General features: G+C 59.3%; 2 protein-coding genes across 2 annotated transcripts in view; one reads left to right on the top strand and one right to left on the bottom strand.

Annotated features, from left to right (window-relative positions):
* SORCS2 (sortilin-related VPS10 domain containing receptor 2) overlaps positions 1-21,996 on the top strand; it is a 488,162-nt gene that overhangs the window by 214,990 nt on the left and 251,176 nt on the right. The gene's annotated exons all lie outside the window — the stretch shown is intronic.
* PSAPL1 (prosaposin-like 1) lies at positions 3,957-5,531 on the bottom strand. Its single transcript, XM_012656743.1, has one exon. It carries the CDS (start codon positions 5,520-5,522, stop codon positions 3,957-3,959), a length of 1,566 nt encoding a protein of 521 aa, XP_012512197.1. The 5' UTR covers positions 5,523-5,531.

Here is a 21,996-nt window from a genome sequence, read left to right as displayed (position 1 = left end):
ACACGTTGGCGGGGGGTTTGCAGCAGCCAGTGTCCGGCGCCCCTGTGCTCTCTCGTGGCCACTGCATCTGCAACCGGCCAATTCACCAGCCCAGGTGCATGCAGTAGCTTCCCTACCACAGGGGTTTGTTGAGCAAACGTTAAGACAACAGCAGCAGAGAGCGATTCAGGTGCTCTGGGAAAGCTGATGAGCAGCGTCAGACCTAGAAATCGCAGTGTGTCTCACGAGGAAGATACGCAAAAATATAACAGTGAAAACACACTTTAAGAGCTCACTAGAGAAACAGAAAAAAGACAGCTGTCTAACGGAGGATGTGATTGTAAAAGCCCCTCCCGCACTCTGAACGTGTGTCCAGCTGGCTCTGTCCATACAGCGCCTTCAGTCCTGCTGAGGACCCTGGGTGGTGGGGATCACCTTGTTTAGGAATGGGGAAACTGAGGCCAAGGCCACAGAGTGGTGGAGTCAGAACTTGAACTTGGGCCTCTTGGGTGTAGAGGGTTTGAGGACCAAGAGCACAGGCCCTGGAACCTGCTCCCTCCTGGCTCCATCTTCTGCTGGCTGTGTGGCCGTGGGCAAGTTACTTGACCTCTCTGGTCTCAGTGGCCATCTCTATGAAATAAAATAAGAATAGCCCCTGCCTCACGGAGGCTGTGGGGGTCTGTGAGTGAAGCCGGCAGAGCTCAGGAGCAATGCCCAGCAGGCTGGCCACCCCAGTTGGGTGAGTGGTGGCCGTCGTCCCCGTTCCTGTGGCACGCAGCCCACAGGTGTGCTGGGAAGCTTGTCCAGGCTTCTCATTGCAAGGGACAGGGTTTGAATTTCATCCCTGGAGGTGGAAGAGAGAAGGGACGGCATGGACCTTCCCTGGTGTGTACTTCCAGGCCTCAGCACTCATATTCCCTCTTTAGGAGGTGGCTGTCCACACTGACTGCTCGCGTGGGTCTTCCAGGAGAGCCTGGAGTTTGTATAAATTCTTTGCCAGAAAAAAAAAAGGAGTACCATTGGGTGCATTTGTGTCTGGTTCAAACTTTCTATTGCTATGTCACTTCTAAGAAAAGCCTCAAGCAAACAAAAGCCCAACAGCCAAACCTGTCTCCCCTCTGCCCCAACCCTCTTATACCTCAATTTGGAGGGGAAAGCGGGAGGCCCCATTTGTTGGTTTTCTGAAGCATCCCAGGCCTCTAGCTCATGACGTCCTGTCCGTGTCTGCCCGAAGGCACAGGCATCTCTCCGCCTGGGCGGCTGGGGCTGAAGCCCGGTCCCCGACCAAGACAGAGTGCTCGCTGGAGGCTGTAGTCACCGCCTTTGGGAGAGCCACACTCAGCGCCTGTCTTGGTTTCCATCCTTGCCGGGGTGGGTCTCCCTGGGGCTGGCCGCTCTTCTTCTAGGCTGGTGTCTGCTCTCGCACAGCAGGACAGTTACGGAGCTGCCTGCTGGCTTGGCCCCTCCCCTGGAATGCCTTTTCCAGCCTGGGCACGGCAGCCATCCAGTCCGTTTGGGTGGACTCCTCAAGCCTGGTGGTGGCAGCTGCCGTCACCAATCCTGGGCCCTTCCTGCCTCTCTGCTGAGCACCTGCATGTCCTGGGCTTGGCCCAGTGCTGGCACAGGGCTGTGGGGTTGGGCAAGCCCTGCTGTAGGCCTCCGTGGATCTGGGGCCAAGAGTGCTGACACAAGAGAGGGCAGGGATCCGATGGGCCCCTGTACTGGGGGGTGCGTGTGCTCAGGACCCAGGTCCCCAAATGGCCCCAGGAACGGAGCTGGGCCTGTGGGGTCATTGCCAGGTGCTTTGCAATGTGCTCATCGTGGACAACCCACATATGGGGATGCATTCGGGCAGTGGGCCTGTGGGAGCAGCTGGCATCCAGGCCTGGGAGTGGGTGGGTGCAGGGGGTGTGTAGACATCCTGCCCTAACTGCCGCTGCGGGCAGCTCTGGGTGGGGGAAGGGCGGGTTCAGGGCCAAAGGGGCTGGGATAGTGGCTCAGCTCTGTGTAGACGGGCCCCTGGGAGGCACGGCACTTCCCCCACCCCAGCCTCTCTCAGGCCAGCCTTGAGTGGCCAGTGGCATCTTGGGGGAAGTTTCAGGTCATGTCACACACACCCGTCAGCAAGTGTCCCCCTTGACTCACGGTCAGGCCAGAGGAGGGCTGCAGCTCTGTCCTGTGCGGGGGGTGTGGGGGTGGGGACACCGACCAGCAGGCAGACTGAGAGCATCCCGGGCCTTTTCTGGACACAATGGGTGGTCTTTGGGGGACGCCTGCAGAGGCCGAGTCTAACAACCCAAGGTTCTGTGTGTTGGAGCCGGAGCGGAGCTGCCTTACCATGGCTATGTCCAGGTCCAGTGGGTGGCGTGACCACCCGCCCCTGCTGTCCTTGTCCCACACAGGGCTGACCCGTGGGCCCAGGCCTGCCCAGCCAACAGCAGCCAGTACTGAGAAGTGCAGAGACTCAGGCCAAGCATGCCTGATGTTTACCCAAGAGCTCGGGTGTGGCCTTTCAGAAAAGGGCCCCCACTCTCGTCTCGGCGAGCCAGGCCTGGGCACTCCTCTGGTCTGAGGGGAGAATTCATCTAAATGGGCCTCACTGACCCAGGCCTCGCATGAAAGGGTGGCTTTAACCATAGGGACTCCCGTGTGTGTGCCCCACAAATGTTGGAGCACCTACTGTGTGTAGCCCTGGGCGAGGACATAGCAGGCATCACACCCCGTGGCTGTCCCCAGGGGCTCACAGTGTGCTGGGAAGACAACACAGTGTGAGACGAAACCGCAGTGGGTGGCTCCTCTGCCAGGGGGCACCCGCACAAGGTGGGGACTGTCGTAGCAGCTTTGGGACCAGGGACTTCCGTGACAATAACAATGCGGCGAACACCATTTAGAGAATGCTTGCGGTTTATACAACACTTGCACAGCCAGGCTCGCCCGGGGACCCCATCGGCCTGAAATGGGTTTTGCTGGTCCCAGCAGACTGACAGATGCTGGTGTCAGGGAGGAAGGAGCTCCAGGACGTTTCCTTGGGTTGTCTCAACATCCTTATGTGGCAGGTGTGGTCATCCCCATTCTACAGATTAGAAAAGTGAGGCTCCGACGGGCGAAGGGACGTGCTCGCTGGGTCATGGCTCTGGACTGCCCTTGCTGCTTCACATACCTCAGCCACTCCAGACCCCTCAGGGCTATTCCCGGGAGCTCTCTCCTAGCACATTTTGCCCTCCTGATTTTGAGCATACCCCGAGACCTCCCTTCTGCACATCACCAGGGTGGCTGAGAGTCTCGGGTGGCAGGAGGGAGAGCGTCCCTGCCATGCGCTGAGACATTGGAGGACTGTTCTGAAGCCCAGCACCCCTTGGAGAATGTGGCCAAAGCCCTGGACTCCTCCCCAGCAAAGTGTAGAGATACTCGTGTCTCACGTGCTCCTTTTGGGGCCACCCCCAGGGCCTCCAGGTTGAGAAGCTCTGGCCCAAGTGAGCAACGGTGGCTGTGGGTGAGACCCAGTCCCCCAGCCCCAGCTGTGGACAAGAGGGGTTGGCCCCACTAGTGACGGCCCCTCTCCACCCATCCTGCAGCCCCCACCTCCGCTCACCCAGCCGGGCCCCTGGTGTCCTTCCAGCAAGGGGCGGAGGGGGCGCCCGAAGCTACTGCCAGGGTCCTTTGGACCGTCAGTGTCACAACCTTGGAGATGAGGGGCAGTTTGACTGGGGTGGGGGTGGTGCATGTGGGCTTGTTACTTAATGACAGCTGCAAGGGCCGCGTTGTCAGGACAGAGCGTTGTCAGGACAGAGCGCTTTGGGGTCGGAAACACCTGGCTTTGCGTTTCAGCTCCACTCCTTTCCTGCCTCCCTCCTGGGAGCCTCAGTCTCTCATCTGTGGAATGGGGATGGGGACAGCACCCACCTTTTGGGGTCCCTGTGGGATACAGAAGCCTCCCGCAGCTGCACTCACGGGCTCTAGGCCTCTGGCAGCCACGGCTATGCCTGCTCTTCGCCGTGGAAGGGTGTCTCTTTCCACACGTGGCGCTGGCAGTGCTGCACGGCGTCGCACAGCTCTGCAGCCGCCTGGCTCATGCACCAGAAGCTCGGGCCCGTGATACACTGGTCGGTGCCCAGCAGCGGGGTCCTGGGGCCGTGGCAGGCCCCCACCTTCTTGCACACGGCCACGGGGTCCATCACTTCCTGGAGGCTGTCGATGAGCACAGGCTCGTACTGGGTGACGAAGTGGTTGCACTGTATCATGTACAGTAGTGGCAGGACGCTGCAGCCACCCTTGAAGGCCATGAGGATGTCCCGCTTGGTGCTCTTGCGCTCCAGGTTGCGGGAGGACACGCTGAGCAGCCTCTTACACCCATTGCAGAAACTGCCCTGGTTCTCTGGGTCCATCACTGGGGACAGTGTTGTTGCACGGGCCTCATGGACCTCCCGGGTCCGCCTCCGGCTGCTACACAGCCGGATGGTCTTGCACAATTTTTCTGGGGAGACTTTGGCCACGAGCTGCATCAAGGAGGGGCTGTAGGTGTCCACCAAGGTGATGCACTGCTGGACGATAGAAGCAGGCATTACTGAACACACACGCTCCAGGGCGTGGCTGATCATGGCCTCGGAGCTGTTGGACATGAGCCACTGGTCCAGCTGCTGGACCACATCCAGGCACACCTCGCAGGTCAGGCCAGGCTCCATCCGGAGCTCGCTGTTCTTCCTCAGCAATGCTAGCTCCAGCGGGGGGACCCCATCTGCAGCGGCCTCGTGAGCCAGGCGGGCAGGCGTGCTCGGCTCCTCACAGAAGCCCTCTTTCTCGCAGACCTCCTGCGGTAGAAGGAGGCTCAGCGCTTGCTCGGCAGGGGTCAACAGCTGGAGGAGATAGTGTTTGCAGAGGAGAGCCAGGCCAAGCCCCAAGGACTCACACTGCTCCTGGATGTTCACCTCTGCCAAGGTTGGGTTGGACTGGACAGCATCCTGGAGCCGGGAGATCAGCTGGACACAGTCTTGGCACACGGCTGCCCCGGGCATCTCAGGAGGGTAGAAGCTGAGGAGCCCTTCGGCCGTGAATGGGGACAGTGCCTCAGAGGCATCCTCCTTGGAGAGTGGCCCAGAGGTGGCCAAATGTCTCTGTAGCTGCTCACAGAGTGTGAGTGCTGTGCACACCTGTGCTGGGGCACTGCCTGGCGCTTCACGGAGCATGGTCAGGACGGCCATGGGGTGGGTGTCCACCATCCACTGGCATCTCGCTGAGGACTCCTGGCTGGGGAGCCACGTGCAGGTCTTCCTCATCAGAGTCAGGATGTCAGACTCGGTGGTGTCGGGGTTCAGCCCATTACCAGCCACGGCTGCTATGTCCTGGCATATGTCGCAGGGCAGGGACTTCATGGGGGGATTGATCCAGACCACCCTTTGGCAGTAATCCAGGGCCCCACACCTTGCTGCCGCCTGCAGGTCCTGACACCACACCTCGGATCCCTTTGCACACTCCTGGGGGCCCTCGGTGGGGCTGGCCGTGGCAGCCCCCAGGAGGCTGGACAGGAGAAGCAGGGCACACAGCATGCTGCCCAGTGACTCGCCGCTCCAGTGCACCTGGCGCCTCTGCTGCTATAAGCCCAGCTCTCCTGCCTGGCCCCAGGGGAGGCGCCAGGGGCGCCCCGCCTCCCGGCCTCTCCTGCAGCCTGACTCACACCCCACGCCCCGGGCTTCCCTGCACAAGCCTCCCTGGCCTCTGCCTCTGCCTCTGCCCTTGCAGAGCCCTCTGCCTGGAACACCATCCTGCTCTCTTCCCTGAACAAGCTCTTACCCCCGTTTCACAGCATAGCTTACAGGGGGGTGAAGCTCGGCACTCCGTCCTCTCTCCTGGGAAGCCCTCCTAGTCCCCAGACTGGGTCCCCTTCCTCCCAGGGCTGTAGCAGCTACTGGGACACCTTCCCCGCCATTCATTGTCCTATCCTGACCTGTTTGCGTGGCCTGAGTCCCCTCCTAGAGTTTGCGAGACCCTGCAGGAATTTCTGCCCCCAGTCTGGGTGGCACGGAAGGCGTCCTATCCTTTATTTGCCAGAAGATTAAGTGAATCCAATGACTGGCCAAGTCGGGAAGCTGCTGTTGTCTAATTTGGCCTCAGAGTCACGTGCCCAGCCAGAGTTCTGATCCCAGCTCTGGCCTGGGCTCCTGAGCCTGGTCAGTTTCTTCATTCTGGAAATTTCTGTCAAAGGCGGAGCGTGGGCTGATGCACAATGGAGATGCAGTAATGTTTGTTGAAATCACGCACACAAAAGGGGCTTGTTTCATTCCTATGTCATTTGTTATCTTAATTTTTTTCTTCCTTAGTTTTTAAAATAGTTCTTACGCAAGACTGTCAGTGCTGGGTGAATGCACACAGGTGTCTTGAGTTGGGTCCCATGCAGGGAATGGAGCATTTTGGAGCCAGCCTCGCCTTTGGCCCACATGCCACATGGCTCGCTGCCCCCACCGAACCCTCCCAGGGAGTGGGCAGGTCAGAGAGGCTCCGTGGCGAGGGCTCCCCTGGGCCCTGCACCCCTCTGTGGGTGCGAGCCCCACACATGGGTGTCCTCAGCTCGGCGTCCCGGGCTCTGGTGCTCCGGAGGAACGTGCCTCCCAGCTGTGTGGGTCAGGCAGCCTGAGACTGCCATGGCCTCGCCCCGAGGAATGTAGACTGGGCACTTCCCATCTGCCTTCCTGCTGGGGGGCTGGGATTGGGAAGGGAATTTGGAAAACAAGATTTGCTGAGCACTTTAAATGACTTCCAAGGACAGTGGCTTCTGGGGACAAGAGGAGGGGACAGTCTCAGGGAGGTGGTGGGACGCTGGGTGCCCTCAGTGCAGGTTGCCCTCGGCTGGCTCATCAGGTTCATGCACAAAGGTGGGGCTGAAGACATGGGTGCCCTTACCTAGAAGGGGCTCGGGCAGGCACGTGCTGGTCCATCTCGACAAGCTGTTGCGTGCCGGCCACGCATTCAGCCCATCGCCTATTATTTACGGGCATCCACTCGCATCCTACAAGGACTCTGGGCGCAGGGCTGAAGCAAACCCCAGACCATGCCCCTTGGTGTGAGCCTGCAGACCTCCTGCTGGTCCCTTGCCACCCAGCCCCCACATCACTTCCTCCAGCTCCTTGCGTGGAGGCTGTGTCTCGCAGAGCCCAGAATGTTCTCATCGTATCACCCCTGGGCCCAGCCAGTGCCTGCTAATTAAGTGCTTCGTGGGCTCTACATTATTTCCATGAGATTCGTCCCTGCTGTGGTGTCGAGTTGTGGAGTGGAAGTTCCCACTTCCAGGTAGGATTTCACAGGGTGGACGGATCTCACCACTGGACCAATTCCTGGGGTGCACTGCCCCAGTGGTGAGCTTGTTTATCTACCTGTTCTACCCAAGACAGGCATTTGGGCCATTTCCAGTTTGGGGCTGGTGCGGGCGATGCTGCTCTGACCATTTCTGGGCATGTCTTAGCACATGTGTGTCTTCTCGTCCTCGCTGGGTTTTATCAAGGGGCAGAACTGGTGGGTGCGGCACAGGCGTGTGGAGCAGATGCCGCCAGGCCGTGTTCCAAAGTGGTTGTACCGGTCCTGTACCCCTCGGCGGCATTGGAGGAATTCTGATTGCCCCATACCTGTTTTGTTTTGGGGGTGGGGTGTTTTCCAACACCAGCATCCAGTCCTCAGTAGACGCCACGTGGGAGTCCCGCAACTCGATTCAGCTCTGACAGCAACCGCCCGGAGTGAGCACAGACCCTGCGGTCAAGTGCTCAGTCCCACAGACAGCCCCACTTCAGACGCCAATCACAAGTTCCAGGGTTCCACCACACCTCTGACCGCATGGCTGTCGCTCGTGGGTCCCACAGCCCCCGCTCAGGGCTGGTAATTTGCTAGAATGGCTCACAGAATTCAGGAAGGCCCTTTCCTTAGGTTTACCGATTTGTCATGAAAAATACAACCCCGGGAAGAGCTGATGGAACAGATGTGTGGGGCGGGGTTTAGGGGATGGGGTGCAGAGCTCCCACGAGACCCTGGGTGCGCAGCCCTCCCAGCACCGCTGTGCTCACCAGCCCAGAAGCTCCCCCACGCTCCTCATCCCAGAGCCTCTGCCCAGGAGCTCCAGCCTCAGCTCTGCCGCTTCCCAGAGGCCGTGGGCGGGGCCGAATCCAATGGCTTGTCCTTCTGGGACCAGCCCCGCCTGAGGCTGTCTGGGGGCCCCAGTGAGCCTAAACTCAGGTAAGGTCAGAGGGGCTTGTTTCGAATAACAAGAGGTGCTCCTGTCACTCAGCAAATTCCAAGGGGACAAAACCTAGTATCTGTCGTATTATGCCATGGGGGCTCACGGTTTATTTCGATACAACTTCTAACTTAGAGGACAGTTGCAAAAATATGCAAGCACTCCGTGTCCTTCTACACGGATGTTTCCCCTGCCTCCCTGTTCTGCCTGCTCCCTCCCCTCTCGTCTGTTGTCCCCCCAGCCCCCTCCCAGTCTATCCACACACTCCAGTGTCTGCACACGATGTTTTCGATGTTTTCGTGGCTGCCGAGACTGGGTGGAGACACCTGTGCCTCCACCCCAGTTACTCCAGGGCGTATTTCCCAAGGACTCACTCACGGTGCATTTATCAAAAAAATCAAGACCTGTAATGAGGATAAGATGCCGTCGTCTAAGCCACAGCCCGCGCTCAGACTCCACGGCAGCCCAGCACTGCCCTGTGTGGGCATTTGTTCCCCAGGTCACACGATGTGCCAGCTGGTCACGGCGCCTCGGTTGCCTTCCGCCTGCAGCCTATCGGAGCCTCGTGCTGGCTTTCGCAGCACTGGGGGACGGGCCAGGTGTTCCGCAGAACACCCCCGTGTGGGTCTCGCTGGTGCTTCCTCGGGGCTAGACCCGAGGCGCGTGCTCTTGGCGGGAGCAGGAGCTGGTCCTGTGTCCTTCGCGGTGTGTAGGGTCGGGAGGCGCTTGATGCTGGCCTGTCCCAGTGCTGGCCATCTCGATCCCTTGGATAAGTTCTGGCAGTTTCCTTCTCTCTAAAGTTACTGTTTCCCCCTTGTAATTAGTAACTAATATTTAGAAAGATTATTTTCAGCATATGTAAGTATCCTGTTCCTCTCAGACGTTTGCCCACTCAGTGGAGCGTGCACTGATTTCCTAACCCCCACCTTCCTCTGCGTCGATTAGCTCCTATTCGTCTGTAAAAACAGAGCTTTATCTTTCCCTCCCTCTCTTCTTCTTCCCTTATTTCCTCTTTCTTAAAAGAAACACTCAGAAATTTTCATTTTATTTTTATTACTTTTACTTTATTATTATTGAAATTTTATTTAATAGGTTATAATCCATGATTATCATTGTTTTTGATGCTCAAATTGCCCCGGATACGACCTGCGAGAGCACCGCCAAGCTGTGCCGTGTCTCTGTGACATGTCCCCCTCATTCTTCGAGCACTTCTGTACTTTTTGGCACAGAAATCGTTCCAGGATCATCCTGTGCCTTCCTCGAACCAGCCTGGAATCCGGCGGCTGTCCGGGGAAAGTGGTTACTGAGAGACGGAGATCCGCACACTCGCCTGTTGCTGCTGCACTGCAGTGTTTCTGGGCCCCTCAGTGGAAAGAGCAGCGAGACCTTTCCTCCTGCTGACACGGGGTAAGAGAGGAGGGAAGGAAGAAGGGCGTGTGTGTATAGAAATATAGAAACATCTGATCATAGGCACGGGACACACATGTACGTGCACGTATATACGCATATGTGCATGTGTGTGTAACATGCCCTCCACCCATCTTCACCAGGCTGTGAGTTCATACTGACACTTCGGACACCGCAGAGAACCCTGCAGGCCTCTCCTTTGCAGCATCTGTGAGTCCTCCCCGACAGGGAGAAGCCTGTCTCCCGTTACCCCAAGCATATTTGCTCATTTGCTAAACCCTGAAATATGAGCAAGTGCCAAGCCAGCCCACTGGGAACGGCGAACCCTGCTGCAGGCCTGTGTTCACGCGTGCTGCCCTTTATCCTGTCGAGGTCAATTTCACATACAGCAAAATGCATCCATCGTAACCATGCGATTCAGTGAGTTTTGGCAAATACACGGACTTGTGCAGGTTCCACCCCAGTCACCACGCAGGTGGTCCCCCTGTCCTTTCCAGGTGCTCATCAACGAGAGCAGACACTTCCCTGATTTTTTTCACCATAGACCAATCTTGCCTGTTCTCGAACCCCGCAGCAGTGGAGTCGAGCAGGAAGGGATGGGCGTTCCCATGTCTGCTTCTCTCACTGGACATCGCAGGATCCCTGTGGCTCCCTGTGGCTGCACACTGTTGGCTCACCCGCTGGGCAGCGCTCCATCTTGTGGCCATACACAATCCATTTGTGCACCGTGGGTTGATAATGGGCAGTTTCCAGTTTGGGGAATGCAAACATCGCCACTGTGAACATCCTGGTGACGCCTGGTGGTGTACAGCGTGTGCGCGCCTGCTGGGGGTGTACCTGCAGGCGGGGGCATGTGGTACAGCGTGCGCGCGCCCGCTGGGGGCGTACCTGTAGGCTGGGGCGGCTGGGCCTGGGGCGTGTGTGCTGAGCAGACCCCACGGGACCTTTCCACGATGGCAGCACCAGCCGCTGTCACCCCCGTGGTGCTGCTGATGCCGGTTGCTTCACATGGCTCTGACTTCAACCCTTCCGGAAATGCAGAAAATGATATAGCAAACATTTATTCACCATCCATAATTTAAAAAATGGTAGCAGTTGCTGTATTTTTTTTACAAAATTCCATTTGTTTCAAAAAGTTACGTGAAAGTTATTTACTTTTTCTCCCAGAGTAAAGACAAGCCTGACCACAGTGGGGCAGGAGGAGGATGGGAGGAGGCCACTTTGTTGGGGGACCCTGACCTGGAGCCTGGGGCTGGGGAAAGGAGCAGAAGAAGGGGTGCTCTCTCCCCCAAAGAATTGTTCTTGGGGGGATGGAGCTTGCTTGTGGCTTGCTTCAAAGAGGAGCATCTTTGAGAAAATAAGGACGGCTTTGGTGCTGAGCCAGGGGGGAATCCTCCCCTCTGGTGCTCCAAGCTTTGCGCACCGTCTCACCCCCATGTCACTGAGGGTCCTGGCCCCTGCTAGGCAGGAGGGAAGGGGTCGCCCTGTGTGCACAGTGCCCTTGCTGTGTTCCTCCCACACTGGTCCGGAGGGCCAGGGTGACAGAGCCGCCTGCTTCCCGCCCCAGCCCCGCGGGCTTGCCCAGCCTGTGTCGGAATGTGGGACCGTGGATGGCGCCACCTTGTCTATGCTTCTACCCTCTGCCTGGCCTCTGGCCACCCCCACTCGCTCCTTGCCCGTTCCCACGCTGCCTCTCTCTTCCCCTCTGCCTTCCCCGTCCTCTGGGTGCCATTCCTGTCCCCTGCCTGGGACCCACCTTCACTGCTTGCCCCGTGGGCCCCAAGGGTGGGATTCACGTAGCACTCGCCTTGCAGGCGTTTCCTGGGCCTCTGCCAGGAGCTGGGGCTCGACGGGGAAGAAGACAGACAAGGAGCGGGCGTTTGGTGAATGAGTGAACATGAAACGCCCCCGACTGCCAGGCGGAGCGAGTTCTGTGGTGTGAGAGGTGGCAGGTGAGGGCGGGGGCCGGGGTCGAGAGTGGAGGATCTCTGCCCCTGGGAAGGGGTGCTCAGCTCCAGAACAAAGTGGGGCCTGGGAACAGCACCCCAGTAGGGGCACAGCAAGGGCAAAGGCCCTGAGGTGGGCACTGCCGCCATCTGTGCCACAGCGAGGAGGCTGGGTGGCCAGGGCGAGGCTGGAGGACCCTCCTTAGCTCTGACGGAAGGCCAAGGTGGGATTTATCAAGTACGGCCTTTGTGAGGGCTGGAAAGGGATGGCACCCAGGTGAGGCCGGGGTCAGGGATTCACCCAGGAGAGCACCCCTTGCGCGTGCCGGTTGTGCGCACACACACACACACACACACACACACACACACATGCACGCACACAGAGAGCTCTGGGAGGGAGTGTTGGGCCTAGCAGTGGGAAAGGCAGAGCCCAGGCCCCACAGCTCAGAACCTCACCAGGAGGGGCAGAGCCGTAGCGTTTGGGGCCAGCCAGGCCAGGTAAGGGGGGCCAGGCACCGAATGGGAGGCCCAGACTGTACCCAGGCCCAGAGGCACGGGTGCACGGGGGAGCTGGGCAGAGGTCAGGACAAGCGCAGGGGTGGCAGATTCTTGATCCAGCGAGAGGAAAGTGGCCCTGTGAGCTCCCTGGCCAGAGTGTCCCCTCGTCGGAGGTTCGTGGGCCTGGATCTCACCACCAAGCCCAGAGAAGAGCTGGGCCTGGAAGTGGGCCGAACCCAGACTCCCGTCCACCTCCTCCCGCGGACAGGTCAGCTCCTTGGGTCCCCTCCTCTCACGCAGACTTGTTTGCTGCTGGAGGGAGGGAGGACTGGCATCTGCAGGGCGTTATAGCTGCAGGGAGGGCCGGCACGTCACAGATGAGCACCACAGTGAGGACAGGCCGCATCACTCCTCCTGGGGCCCCTCGGCACCCCCTGCCCAGCTGAACCTGGGACCCCTGCCTGGAACCACCCAGCCACAGGGACCTGGTTCTACCCAACAGGCCCCCTTTCTTCCAGTGACCACGGGGCAAAGGGGCCAGTGCCCATCCGCCAGTCCCAGCACCTCCCAGCAGGCAGCCTTGGCACCTGTCCTGTGAACCTTGGATGGAGGCCGTGGGCGTTTTCTCCGGCTGATGAAATGAGTTGCCACAAACTGGGTGACTGAAGCAACAGAAATGTGTTCTCTCATGGTGCTGGAGGCCAGACTTAGGAATCAAGATGTGAGGAGGCCCCGGGAAGAAGCCTTCCTTGCCTCCTCCTAGACTGGGGTGGTTTCCGGCAGTCCCTGCTGTACCTGGGCTCGCGGACACAGCACTCTGATCTCTGCCTGTCGTCCCAGGGCGCTTTGCTCTGTGTGACTCTGTCTCTGTGTCCCTGTGTTCAAATTTCCTTCTTCTTATGAGGACACCAGCCCTTGAATTTAGGACCCACCCCAATCAAGTATGACCTCGTCTAAACTAGCGACATCTTCGAAGACCCTGTCTCCAAAGAAGGTCACATCACAGGTGCTGGGGTCATGCCCAGGTGAGGGGAGGGCACAATTCAACCCACACATACAGATTCTGGACACAGGTGACCTTGACCTTAAACTTGGGCTGTGGTTCGGACCCAGGCTTGGCCCTGAGAGTTTGGAGGTGGGGAGGCCCCCCTGCAGCGGGAAGCATCCGGGGCCAGGGCCAAGTGCTGGGTGTGTGTGCAGCAGCTGGGACTCCCCTGTCGCTGGCCACTGTCTGTAAAGCCCTCTCAGCACACGGCCAGTCTCAAAGGATTGGAACCTCAGCTCCCTGGGGCCACACAGGCCCGAGAGGCAGGGGGCTTTGAGAACAGAACCCAGTTCCTTAGTCCCTGTGACCTGAAAACCTTAGAGGCCCTGAAACTTCCAGCCACAGTGGCCCCAGCTCCAGGCTCTTAGAAGCCCGTGGTAAGACTGGGAAGGTGCGGAGGCCTGGGGTGCGTGAGGTGTAACCCCTGAACCCCACAGACGCCACAAAGCTTAGGTGCTGAAACTCAGGACATCGGGACCTTGAGGCCTCACCCCCAGACCCAGAGACCTCCTCTCCTGGGGTCTCAGCACCTGGTGTTGCAGGGACAAGCACGGTTGCTGACACTGGTTAAGGACCTCTGTGTGCTGGCACTTTGGGGGTGGCCCTGGGCTCTTCCCTCTGGAGTCTGGAGTCCCTCCCAGCACATCTGAGAGCTCCTACAGGTTTCCCTCCCACAGGCAGCTCGGGGTGCCAGGTCAGGCCGCAGCTGCCGGGCAATCTTCACACAACACCCGCCTCACCCACCCACCCTCACAGCACCCAGAGCGAGCTGGAAGGGCCTTGCCTACAGGTAAAGTAGGTTGTCTCCTCCCCACGGGTGAAGTGAGAAACTTGTAAAATGGGCAGAGTCTCTCTTACTCTGTTAGAAGAGGGAAGATAGGCCCAGCACGGTGGTGCCTGTCATCCTAGCACTCTGGGAGGCCGAGGTGGGAGGACTACTTGAGCTCAGGAGTTCGAGACCAGCCTGAGCAAGAGTAAGACTCTGTCTCTACTAAAAATAGAAAAATTAGCTGGGCATTGTGGCGAGAACCTATAGTCCCAGATACACGGGAGGCTGAGATAGGAGGATCACTTGAGCTTAGGAGTTTGAGGTTGCTGTGAGCTATGATGACGCCGCTGCACTCTACCCAGGGCAGCAGAGCAAGACTCTGTCTAGAAAGAAAGAAAGAAAGAAAGAAAGAGAGAAAGAAGAGAAAAGAAAAAAAGAAAGATAGGCAGAACCTAAAAGCAACAGCTTGTACTTTATTTTTCTCTATTTTTCTTGTATGTATTCAGCAATTATTTATGGGGCACCTACTATGTGGTGAGTGCTGTTCTAGGTGATGGGGATATTTGAGTTCACAAAACAGACAGAAACCTTGAGCTTGTGGAACTTACATTATAGGGGAGGCAGCAGAAATTAAACAACCAATATATTAAGTGTTACAATATGGAAGAAAGTGATGAGTCAGGTAGAGAGAAAATATTTAAGTTGTAAGGGGTTGTGAGGGTTAGGGAAGGCCTTGGTGATTCAACAATATTTGGGTGAAAACTTGGAGAAGTTGTGCGAGAAAGCCAGGAAAGTGTCTGGTGTGCTTTAGGCAGCAAGGCCAGCCTGTGCAAAGGTCCTGTGGCAGGTGGGGCCAGGAGACTCAGGCAGAGTGAGTGGGAGCAGGAGCAGGAGCAGGAGCAGGAGCTGAGGTCAGAGGGACCACAAGCTGGATTTACTGTGGCAGTCCCTCTGAGGGAAACGGGGAGCCTCTGCAGGGCTTCGAGCAGAGGATGGACGTGATTGGACAGGGTCTTCAAAGGAGTCCACCTGGAGCAGGGGTGGAGGCAGGGAGGCCAGTGGGGAGGAGCTGGAGGCCACAACTGTGGTGACCCAGGTGAGAAGTGACAGGGCCTGAGTGGCACGAGCAGGTGGTGGCTGTGGATTCCCTCTCTGTTTGGAGTCAGAGCTGGCAGGGCTTGCTGATGGTTTGAATGGGGCATTCTGTCGCAGACAGAAAGAGAAGAGTCAGGAGCACACCACACGTTTGGCCTGAGTGACTGGGAAGACAGACTCGGGGAGGGGACCCAGGCGGGCAGACCTGTTGGGCTGTGGTTGTGACACTCGGGTGGCCTGATCCAGGGCAGGGTGCAGAGGAGGACCAGGCCTCGCCGCGGTGGAGACAGAGGGAGGCATGGGGAAGCCCAGGCTACACGACGGGCCCAGGAGGACAGGGGTGGATCGGGGGAGGCGAATGGTGCCCTTAGGACGGGCACGATGAGGGCTGAGGGCAGGAGTCTGTGGGACACCCTTGAGGGGCCCTGGGCGCAGCAGGGAGGGCCAGGCCCAAGGGAATAGTGCGCAGATCATAGGCTCTGGGTGGTTTTGGAGACATATAGACAGCCCTGGGTGATTGGGCAGAGGCTACTGCAGGGACGCTTTGAGCTCTTTGGCCATGGGGGGCGGGTCACCGTGTCCTGGGTGAGTGGGAGAAGGTGAGGGGCACAGCAGCGGATCCCCTGGACAGAGGGGACAGGGAGATGCACCAGGGCTGGGTCCATCAGCCTGTGTTCCAGGGGCTGGGCCCCCAAGGCAGAGGAGGGCAGGATGGAGGCTGGTAGCGTGCTTTAAACCCGCTCCAGCCGGATTGTTCAGGTTGGCTGTGGCCCTCGGCCAGGTCTGCACTGGAGGGTCATGCCGGCCCGTGACCTCTTGTGTTGCTGAGGGCTGGTTACTCGGGAAGCACGAGAGCCCAGGGGGCCCAGAGATGTCCAGGCTGGCTGGAGCTGGCTGGAGCTGTCATCCCTGGGCCCTTCACAGGCACCCGCTCTACTGGCCCTGAGGGCTGCAGGACAGGGGCATCCCTTGGGCAAGAGCCCAAACACCTCACAGCTGCTTTCTCTCCACTTCCTTTCCCTCTCCCTCCCTCCCTCCCTCCTTCCTTTCTTCCCTGCCCTTCCCTTCCTTTTCTTTCTGACTGAGCTTAAAGCCAAAGGGAGGACAGAAGGAGGTCAGAGGCAGGGAGGGAAAGTGGGGAGAAACACTTACTTTCCCACAGAGCTGAGCCGTCCGCTCCACCGATGTCCCACCTCCAGCTGTTGGGAAGGCTCAGCGCCCTGGCCCGCCCCCACCCCCACCACCATCAGTCACTCCCCTAGCCCACCTCAAAGGGGTGTCTTCACACCCGAGAGCTATGTGTTTCCTAGGGCTGTGTGACAGAGGTCACCTCCAGCTCTGGGGGCTGCGGTCTGAGATCCAGGGGCAGGCAGGGCTGGCTGTCCCAGCCTCTCTCCTGGCCATCTGTGGGGGGCCTGGGCTTGCAGACGAGGCACTCCCATCCCACCGGCTTATGGCACAGCCTTCCCCTGGGGGCGTCAGTGCCCGAGTTTCCCCTTCTGAGAAGGGGACACATTGGATCAGGGCCCACTCGAGTCCAGTCTGACCTCAACTAATTACATCTGCAGCAATTCTCTTTCCAAGTAACTCCCGTTTGAGGTGCTAGGGGTTGGCATGTCAGTGTGAATTTGGGGGACACAGTTCTTCCCATAAAGTCATCATCATTGTGCATTTGTGAATATTTAGGGCACATTCAGGGTTGTTCCCATCAACTCAGAATGCTGCGGACGCTGCTCAGGGGGCACCCTGCAGCTGCCTTCCCTGAGCCCCTCCCCTGCCCCTGGCTTGGCCTGAGCAGTCCTGCGGGATGGGGTCTGTCTCCCCCATGAGGGGCAAGGTCCCGGCGCAGGGGAGGTGCCCATAAGCGTGGGGCCATTTCTCCTTTGCGTCCCTGTGCCTGGCACACGGGGCGCACCCTAGTGTGAGTGCCAACTGTGCTGGGCATCGCTTGCCGGGGACCCCGTGGCAATCACACGTGCAGTGCTGTGGGGCAAACCAAGGATGTGGCACTCGGGGCCAGTGTCCTTCCAGGAGAAGCCACCAAGCCATTTTGAAGGCCAAGTCTACAGGGTTGGCACCATTTCCCGTTGCAGAAACTGAGGCGCAAGCGAGGTTGTGGCAGCTAATTGCAGGGCTGAAATTTCCCTGCCCTTCCACCGGGCTGTCTCCTGGCCCGGCCCACCGCCTCCCCCGCCAGCGGTGATCCTGCCAGGGTTGGCTCTTCCCAGCCAGGAGGAGCTCGCTGGAGTCGTGTTTCCTTTACTTACCTTTACATACTTTTCTCAGTCGGTCCTAGAAGGACACTCCCTACCTCGTAAGGGGGGTGTGGCCCTCGTCTGTGATCCAAGTGTCCTCATAATTGCTGCGAGGAGGGTACCAGGATGCAGAGGCAGAGGGTGCTTATGACCAGGCGACCTGAGAGCAGATCACGTCACCCTAGCGTCCCGAGCGTGGGCAAGCTGCCTTCTGCCTCTGCCTTGCCCCTAAATCGCCTTCTCCAGCAGTACCTGGTGAGGGTTTGAAGAGTAGGAACATTCAGGTGAGTCTCTGGTGTGTGGTAAACTCTCAATACAGCACTCATTGTTCTCATTTTACAGATGGGGACACTGAGGCTGAGGGAAGTTCAGAGCCAGGATTTAGACCTAAATATAGAGGTCAAGTTAAGCCAGGGTGTGTCCATCAAGCATGTTAGATCCCATTATTTCTATGTGGTTTTTAATCCCATGTGGAAAGTATCCTATTTTGCATGGAGGGACAGACACACAATTCACAAATACAGGGGACCCTGCGTGTCAAACCTTGGCTGTCTGAGCATCGGGGTCCTCCAGGCTCGGCGGCCGTGGGGACAGGCTCTGGGCAGGAACCCGGCTCTCGAGTCCTTCCGGGAGGACGCCACTGCCCATCAGAGATGGGGCCTTGCATTTGAAACTGCAACTATGAAACAATTAAACCACGATGCGCCTGACCCCGTGCAGCCATGGGTTTTAGACAGGCGTTCACACTCCGCGTGTGTTTCAGATTCTGCAAAGCAGTGAAACGTCACAGGGGCAGCGAGGCATTTCCTCCCCACTCCTCCCTCCCAGATGCGACCCCGCAGGCCGGATGGCATGCTCCGTTCCAGCCGTGTCTTTGTGGTTCTGCCACATCCGCCTGTGTCCACGAACAGTGGGTGCCTGGTGCCCTGTGCGGCAGGGCGGCCCCACCCTGCAGGCTGCCTGGGGCTTGCTCTTCGTCACGTAGGCTGTATGTGGGACAGGTCCCTGTGGACAGGTGGGTTCCACTGTACGGACAGCCCCAGTTGCCCGGTCTCCCTTCTGAGGCGCAGCTGTGTTTCGGGCCTTGTCCCCACTGTTCCGCCGTTCTGCTCCGCAGGGAAGCCCTGGCGCACGTGGGTGAGTCGGCGTGGCTCGGGTGTGGCGCTCCGGAGTACGGGGCATCTCCCGAGTCACTTGATGTGGCCAGCTGTGCTCCAGAGCCCCGCGCCAGCCAGGCGGAGGGAAGGACTGGACTTCAGCCCACGTATTCGAAGGAAGGGCTTTGCCTGCCGTCCCCCTCTCCCCTCCCTCCGGCACCTCCGCAGGAGCCCCGTGTGCAATTCGCAGGCGGACCGGGAGATGGGCACAGCCTGGCTTTGCCACCTGCTTGTGAGCGCTGCGCTTCTCTCTCCTGGCCTGAAAGGGGGTGTAATTCCCTCTCAATGGGGTTACTGTGACTGGTAGCACTCACGCAGGTGACTTGTGTGGCACAGAGCTTGGGATGCAGTTGGCACCCAGTGGATGTTGGGGCTGCTGTCTGTCTGTGGATTCGCGGACTCACGGTCTCTTCGCTGAGTCTCGCATGGTCACGTGGGGTGGCCGGGCTCCATGCTGGCTGCTCTGGAGCCCCTCCTCCCCTCCACACCCTCCTCCTCCACGTCCCTGCTGCGCCGGCCCTGGGGGGCAGGCTGCTCAGAAGACAGAGCCCATGTGTCTCTAGCCACCTCTGGCCTGGAAAATTGCTCCAGTTTCCCAGGGATCCGAAGGCCTTCTGCCCTGGAAGCTTCAGCTGCCAGACATTCCTCCCTGCCCAGGGGCCCCTTGAGCCCCCCACCCCCCACCTCCCAGGAGGTTCATGAGAAGGGCACCTGGGGCCAGGTGGGAGGGGTGGGACTGGGGAAGCATCTGGAAATTCTTGATCCTTGAAATTGAACAAATCTGCCTCCTTCTTACCCTCAAGCAACCCAAAGAGTGAGGCCCTGGGAGGTGTGGGGCAGCCCCATTCACCTGCTCCTGGTCAGGGCTCTCGGGCAAAGGAGGGTCCTGGGACGGACGTGGGCAGTGCCTTCGGGATCTGGGCTCCACAGAGCTCATGTGGCCTCTGCATGTCACCCCCTCCTGGGCCTTAGTTTCCCCACCTGTGCCTGGCGGACCTAACAGGGGGGTCTTTAAAGACACCTGTCCCTGACTCGTGAGGCCCATCTGATGGTGCTGGGCTCCCTGGCTCATCTGGGGGTGACCCTCTGGGTTGTGGGGGGAATCAAAGAAACCAGGGAAACTATCTCTTGGCCGCTGGGCTGGAGGGAGCAGCCACAGCCCCCACTCCCCAGCCCTTTCCTGGGCCTGAGACCCGCCAGCGGTCGTCAGCCACGAAGGGGAGTCTGTAGGCGAGACCTTTTCTTCTTGTGCTGGTCCAGAAGCCATCGGGGTAACCGTGACCTGCGCACCAAGGCCCCCACTCCAGGTGAGGCCCCCAGCCCCACCTCAGCCCGCTGTGCAGGACCTCCACAGCTGTGGGGTCTTAGTGTGGTGATGTGTCTGTGCCTACTTCTCCCACATGTATGTGCTCCAGCCGTCCAGGGCTCTTCTGCCCTGAGCTCCAGCACCTGGAGGGGGCCAGCCACCACGGAATGAACGAATGAGCAATCAGTGAGCAGGTGAATGAGTAAATGAGTGAGCCAGTGAATGAGTGAGGGGGGGAGTCGATGTCGGAATGAATGAAGTGGCCTGGGGTCAGACCTGGGTCTTCAGTGGAAGCAGCAGCGGGGCCTGGGAGCTGTGAGGCCAGCCACTGCCCTCTCTAGGCCTCAGTCTCCCACCAAGGGACGGGGAGAGTTTCTAGGTTCTGCCCTCTCAATGCGTGACAATACCCACAGGACACTCCTGTGCGCCTGCCCCGTGCTGAGCATGGGAATCCTGGCCCGTCCCCACCCCCAAAAAGTGCACAGCAGTGATGGCGGATGCAGCCTTCCCCGACACACCCCCACTGGGTCACAGGTACGATCTGCGCACAGCAAGACAAGCTCTGAGTGGCATTGAGTCCACTGGCTGGCACAGCCTGCTACTGCAGGGAGTTTGGGCTTTGTCTCTGGAGCAGTGGGGAGCTATAGAAGAGCTCGGAGCAGGAGCATGCCAGGTGGGTCTCATGAACACCAACCCCACTGGCTGCAGGATTTCGGCATGAGAGGGCCACGCCGAGGCACGGAAGCCAGGGAGGGTGCTGGAGGCGTGGTCTGGGCAAGGGCGAGAGGACAGAGCTGAGACTGTGGAGCTGGCAGTGACAGCGAGTGACCTGGGCTATGAGTGGCCCATGCTTGGGTCCCCACCTGTCATGGCAGGGAAGAGCACACAGCCCCGAGTGCTCTGCGGGCCAGGAATGACAGCGCCGGTGGGGCGGGTGTCTGGGGGCGGTGAGAGACAGAGAGACGGAGAGGACGCTGACTGGCTCCCACCCCAGGGGCTGGCCATGTAGCCTGAGCCCTTCTAAGCAGCTCTGGGCTGAGAGTTCTGCTGATGAAACGTGGGAGGCCCCCGGGGTCCTGGTGTCCCCCGGCCCTGCTGCCCACGCCCTGCTTGCCAGGGGTGGGAGGGGAGACATCCTGTGATGTCCCCCGCCTGTGATGCTCTCTCCCGCCTCTCCCCAGAGGTGTGGCTGCAGGAGAGCCCCTCCTCCTTCTGAGCTCCTGTTTCTTCAACTGAAAAATGGATGGCCGGGAGAGAGCAAAATAAATAAAATCGGTGAAATGTGCAGCATAGACCCCAGCGTGGACTAGCGCAGGTTCTTCTGGAGTTCTAAGTTCTAGGTTCACCTGGTGCTGGTCCATGCTGCAGGAATAGTGTCCCCACTGCACAGGCGAGGACACGGGCCCAGGGAGGCTGAGGGACTTCCCCGATGGCCCACGGTAGCCAGCACGTGCTGGGCCTCCCTCCCGGCTCACCTGCTTGCCGTCACCCGCCTCGCGCCCAGCACTCACGTCACGCAGAGCTGCTCTCCTCGGGGCCAGGCTCAGGTCCCCGCGGGACCAGCTCGTTCGGATCTCCCGTTTGGCTAAACCTGTTCTTTCATGGTCTCAGTTACTACTGGGCCCTAGGGGACCTTCCCAAGGGGCTCAAGGCATCACTGAGGGACGGCAACAGGGGAAGATGCTGCGTTTCCTGGCTGGCTCCTGAGGCACAGGACCTTTCAAAGGACCTCCCGACAGGGCATCCCAAGCCACCCAGGGCCCCACATACAAGAGCTCCCTGGTGGAGGGGACCCCAGCAAGCACCTGGTTACTGGTTTTTGACCCAATATCTCTGCCCCCGCCCTGTGGCTCCCCCAGCATCATTAGGAGGGTGGAGATGTGGGGACCTCTGCGGTCCTACAAAGGCCCCCAAACAAGCCTGCACAGTGCAGCCCCTTCCCTGCTGAGAAGCTAGAACTGCTGCCTGACAGCAGCAGTGTGTTATTTTGTCCACCACCTCCCCGGCTGAGCTTGGGTGCAGCAGTGTCAGGGAGGGGAGGCGGGCCAGGGTGGTGTGGGGGACTTTAGGTTCTTTCCTTCCTTCCTTTGGAGAGGAGGCTGACCTGGGACGCAGCCGGAAGAGCACTGGATTTGGAGTCAGGAGGCCCTGCTAACAAATTTCTGTGTGACCTCCCACAGGTGCCTCAGCTTCTCTGAGCCTCCTGCTCCTCCGTCTGGGAGAAGCCTGGTGGAAGGAGAGCCTGCAAGGCCCCCACCAGCTCTAATAGTCTGCTTGGTCCTCCCGGAAACTGCCCCTCTCCTCCTCTTCCCCCTGCAGGGACC

This window comes from Propithecus coquereli, unplaced genomic scaffold, assembly GCF_000956105.1.
Source record: "Propithecus coquereli isolate 6110/MARCELLA unplaced genomic scaffold, Pcoq_1.0 Scaffold518, whole genome shotgun sequence".
Taxonomy (NCBI): Eukaryota; Metazoa; Chordata; class Mammalia; order Primates; family Indriidae; genus Propithecus; species Propithecus coquereli.
Note: the sequence above shows the minus strand (reverse complement) of the source record. Positions and strands in the feature narration are given on the sequence as shown.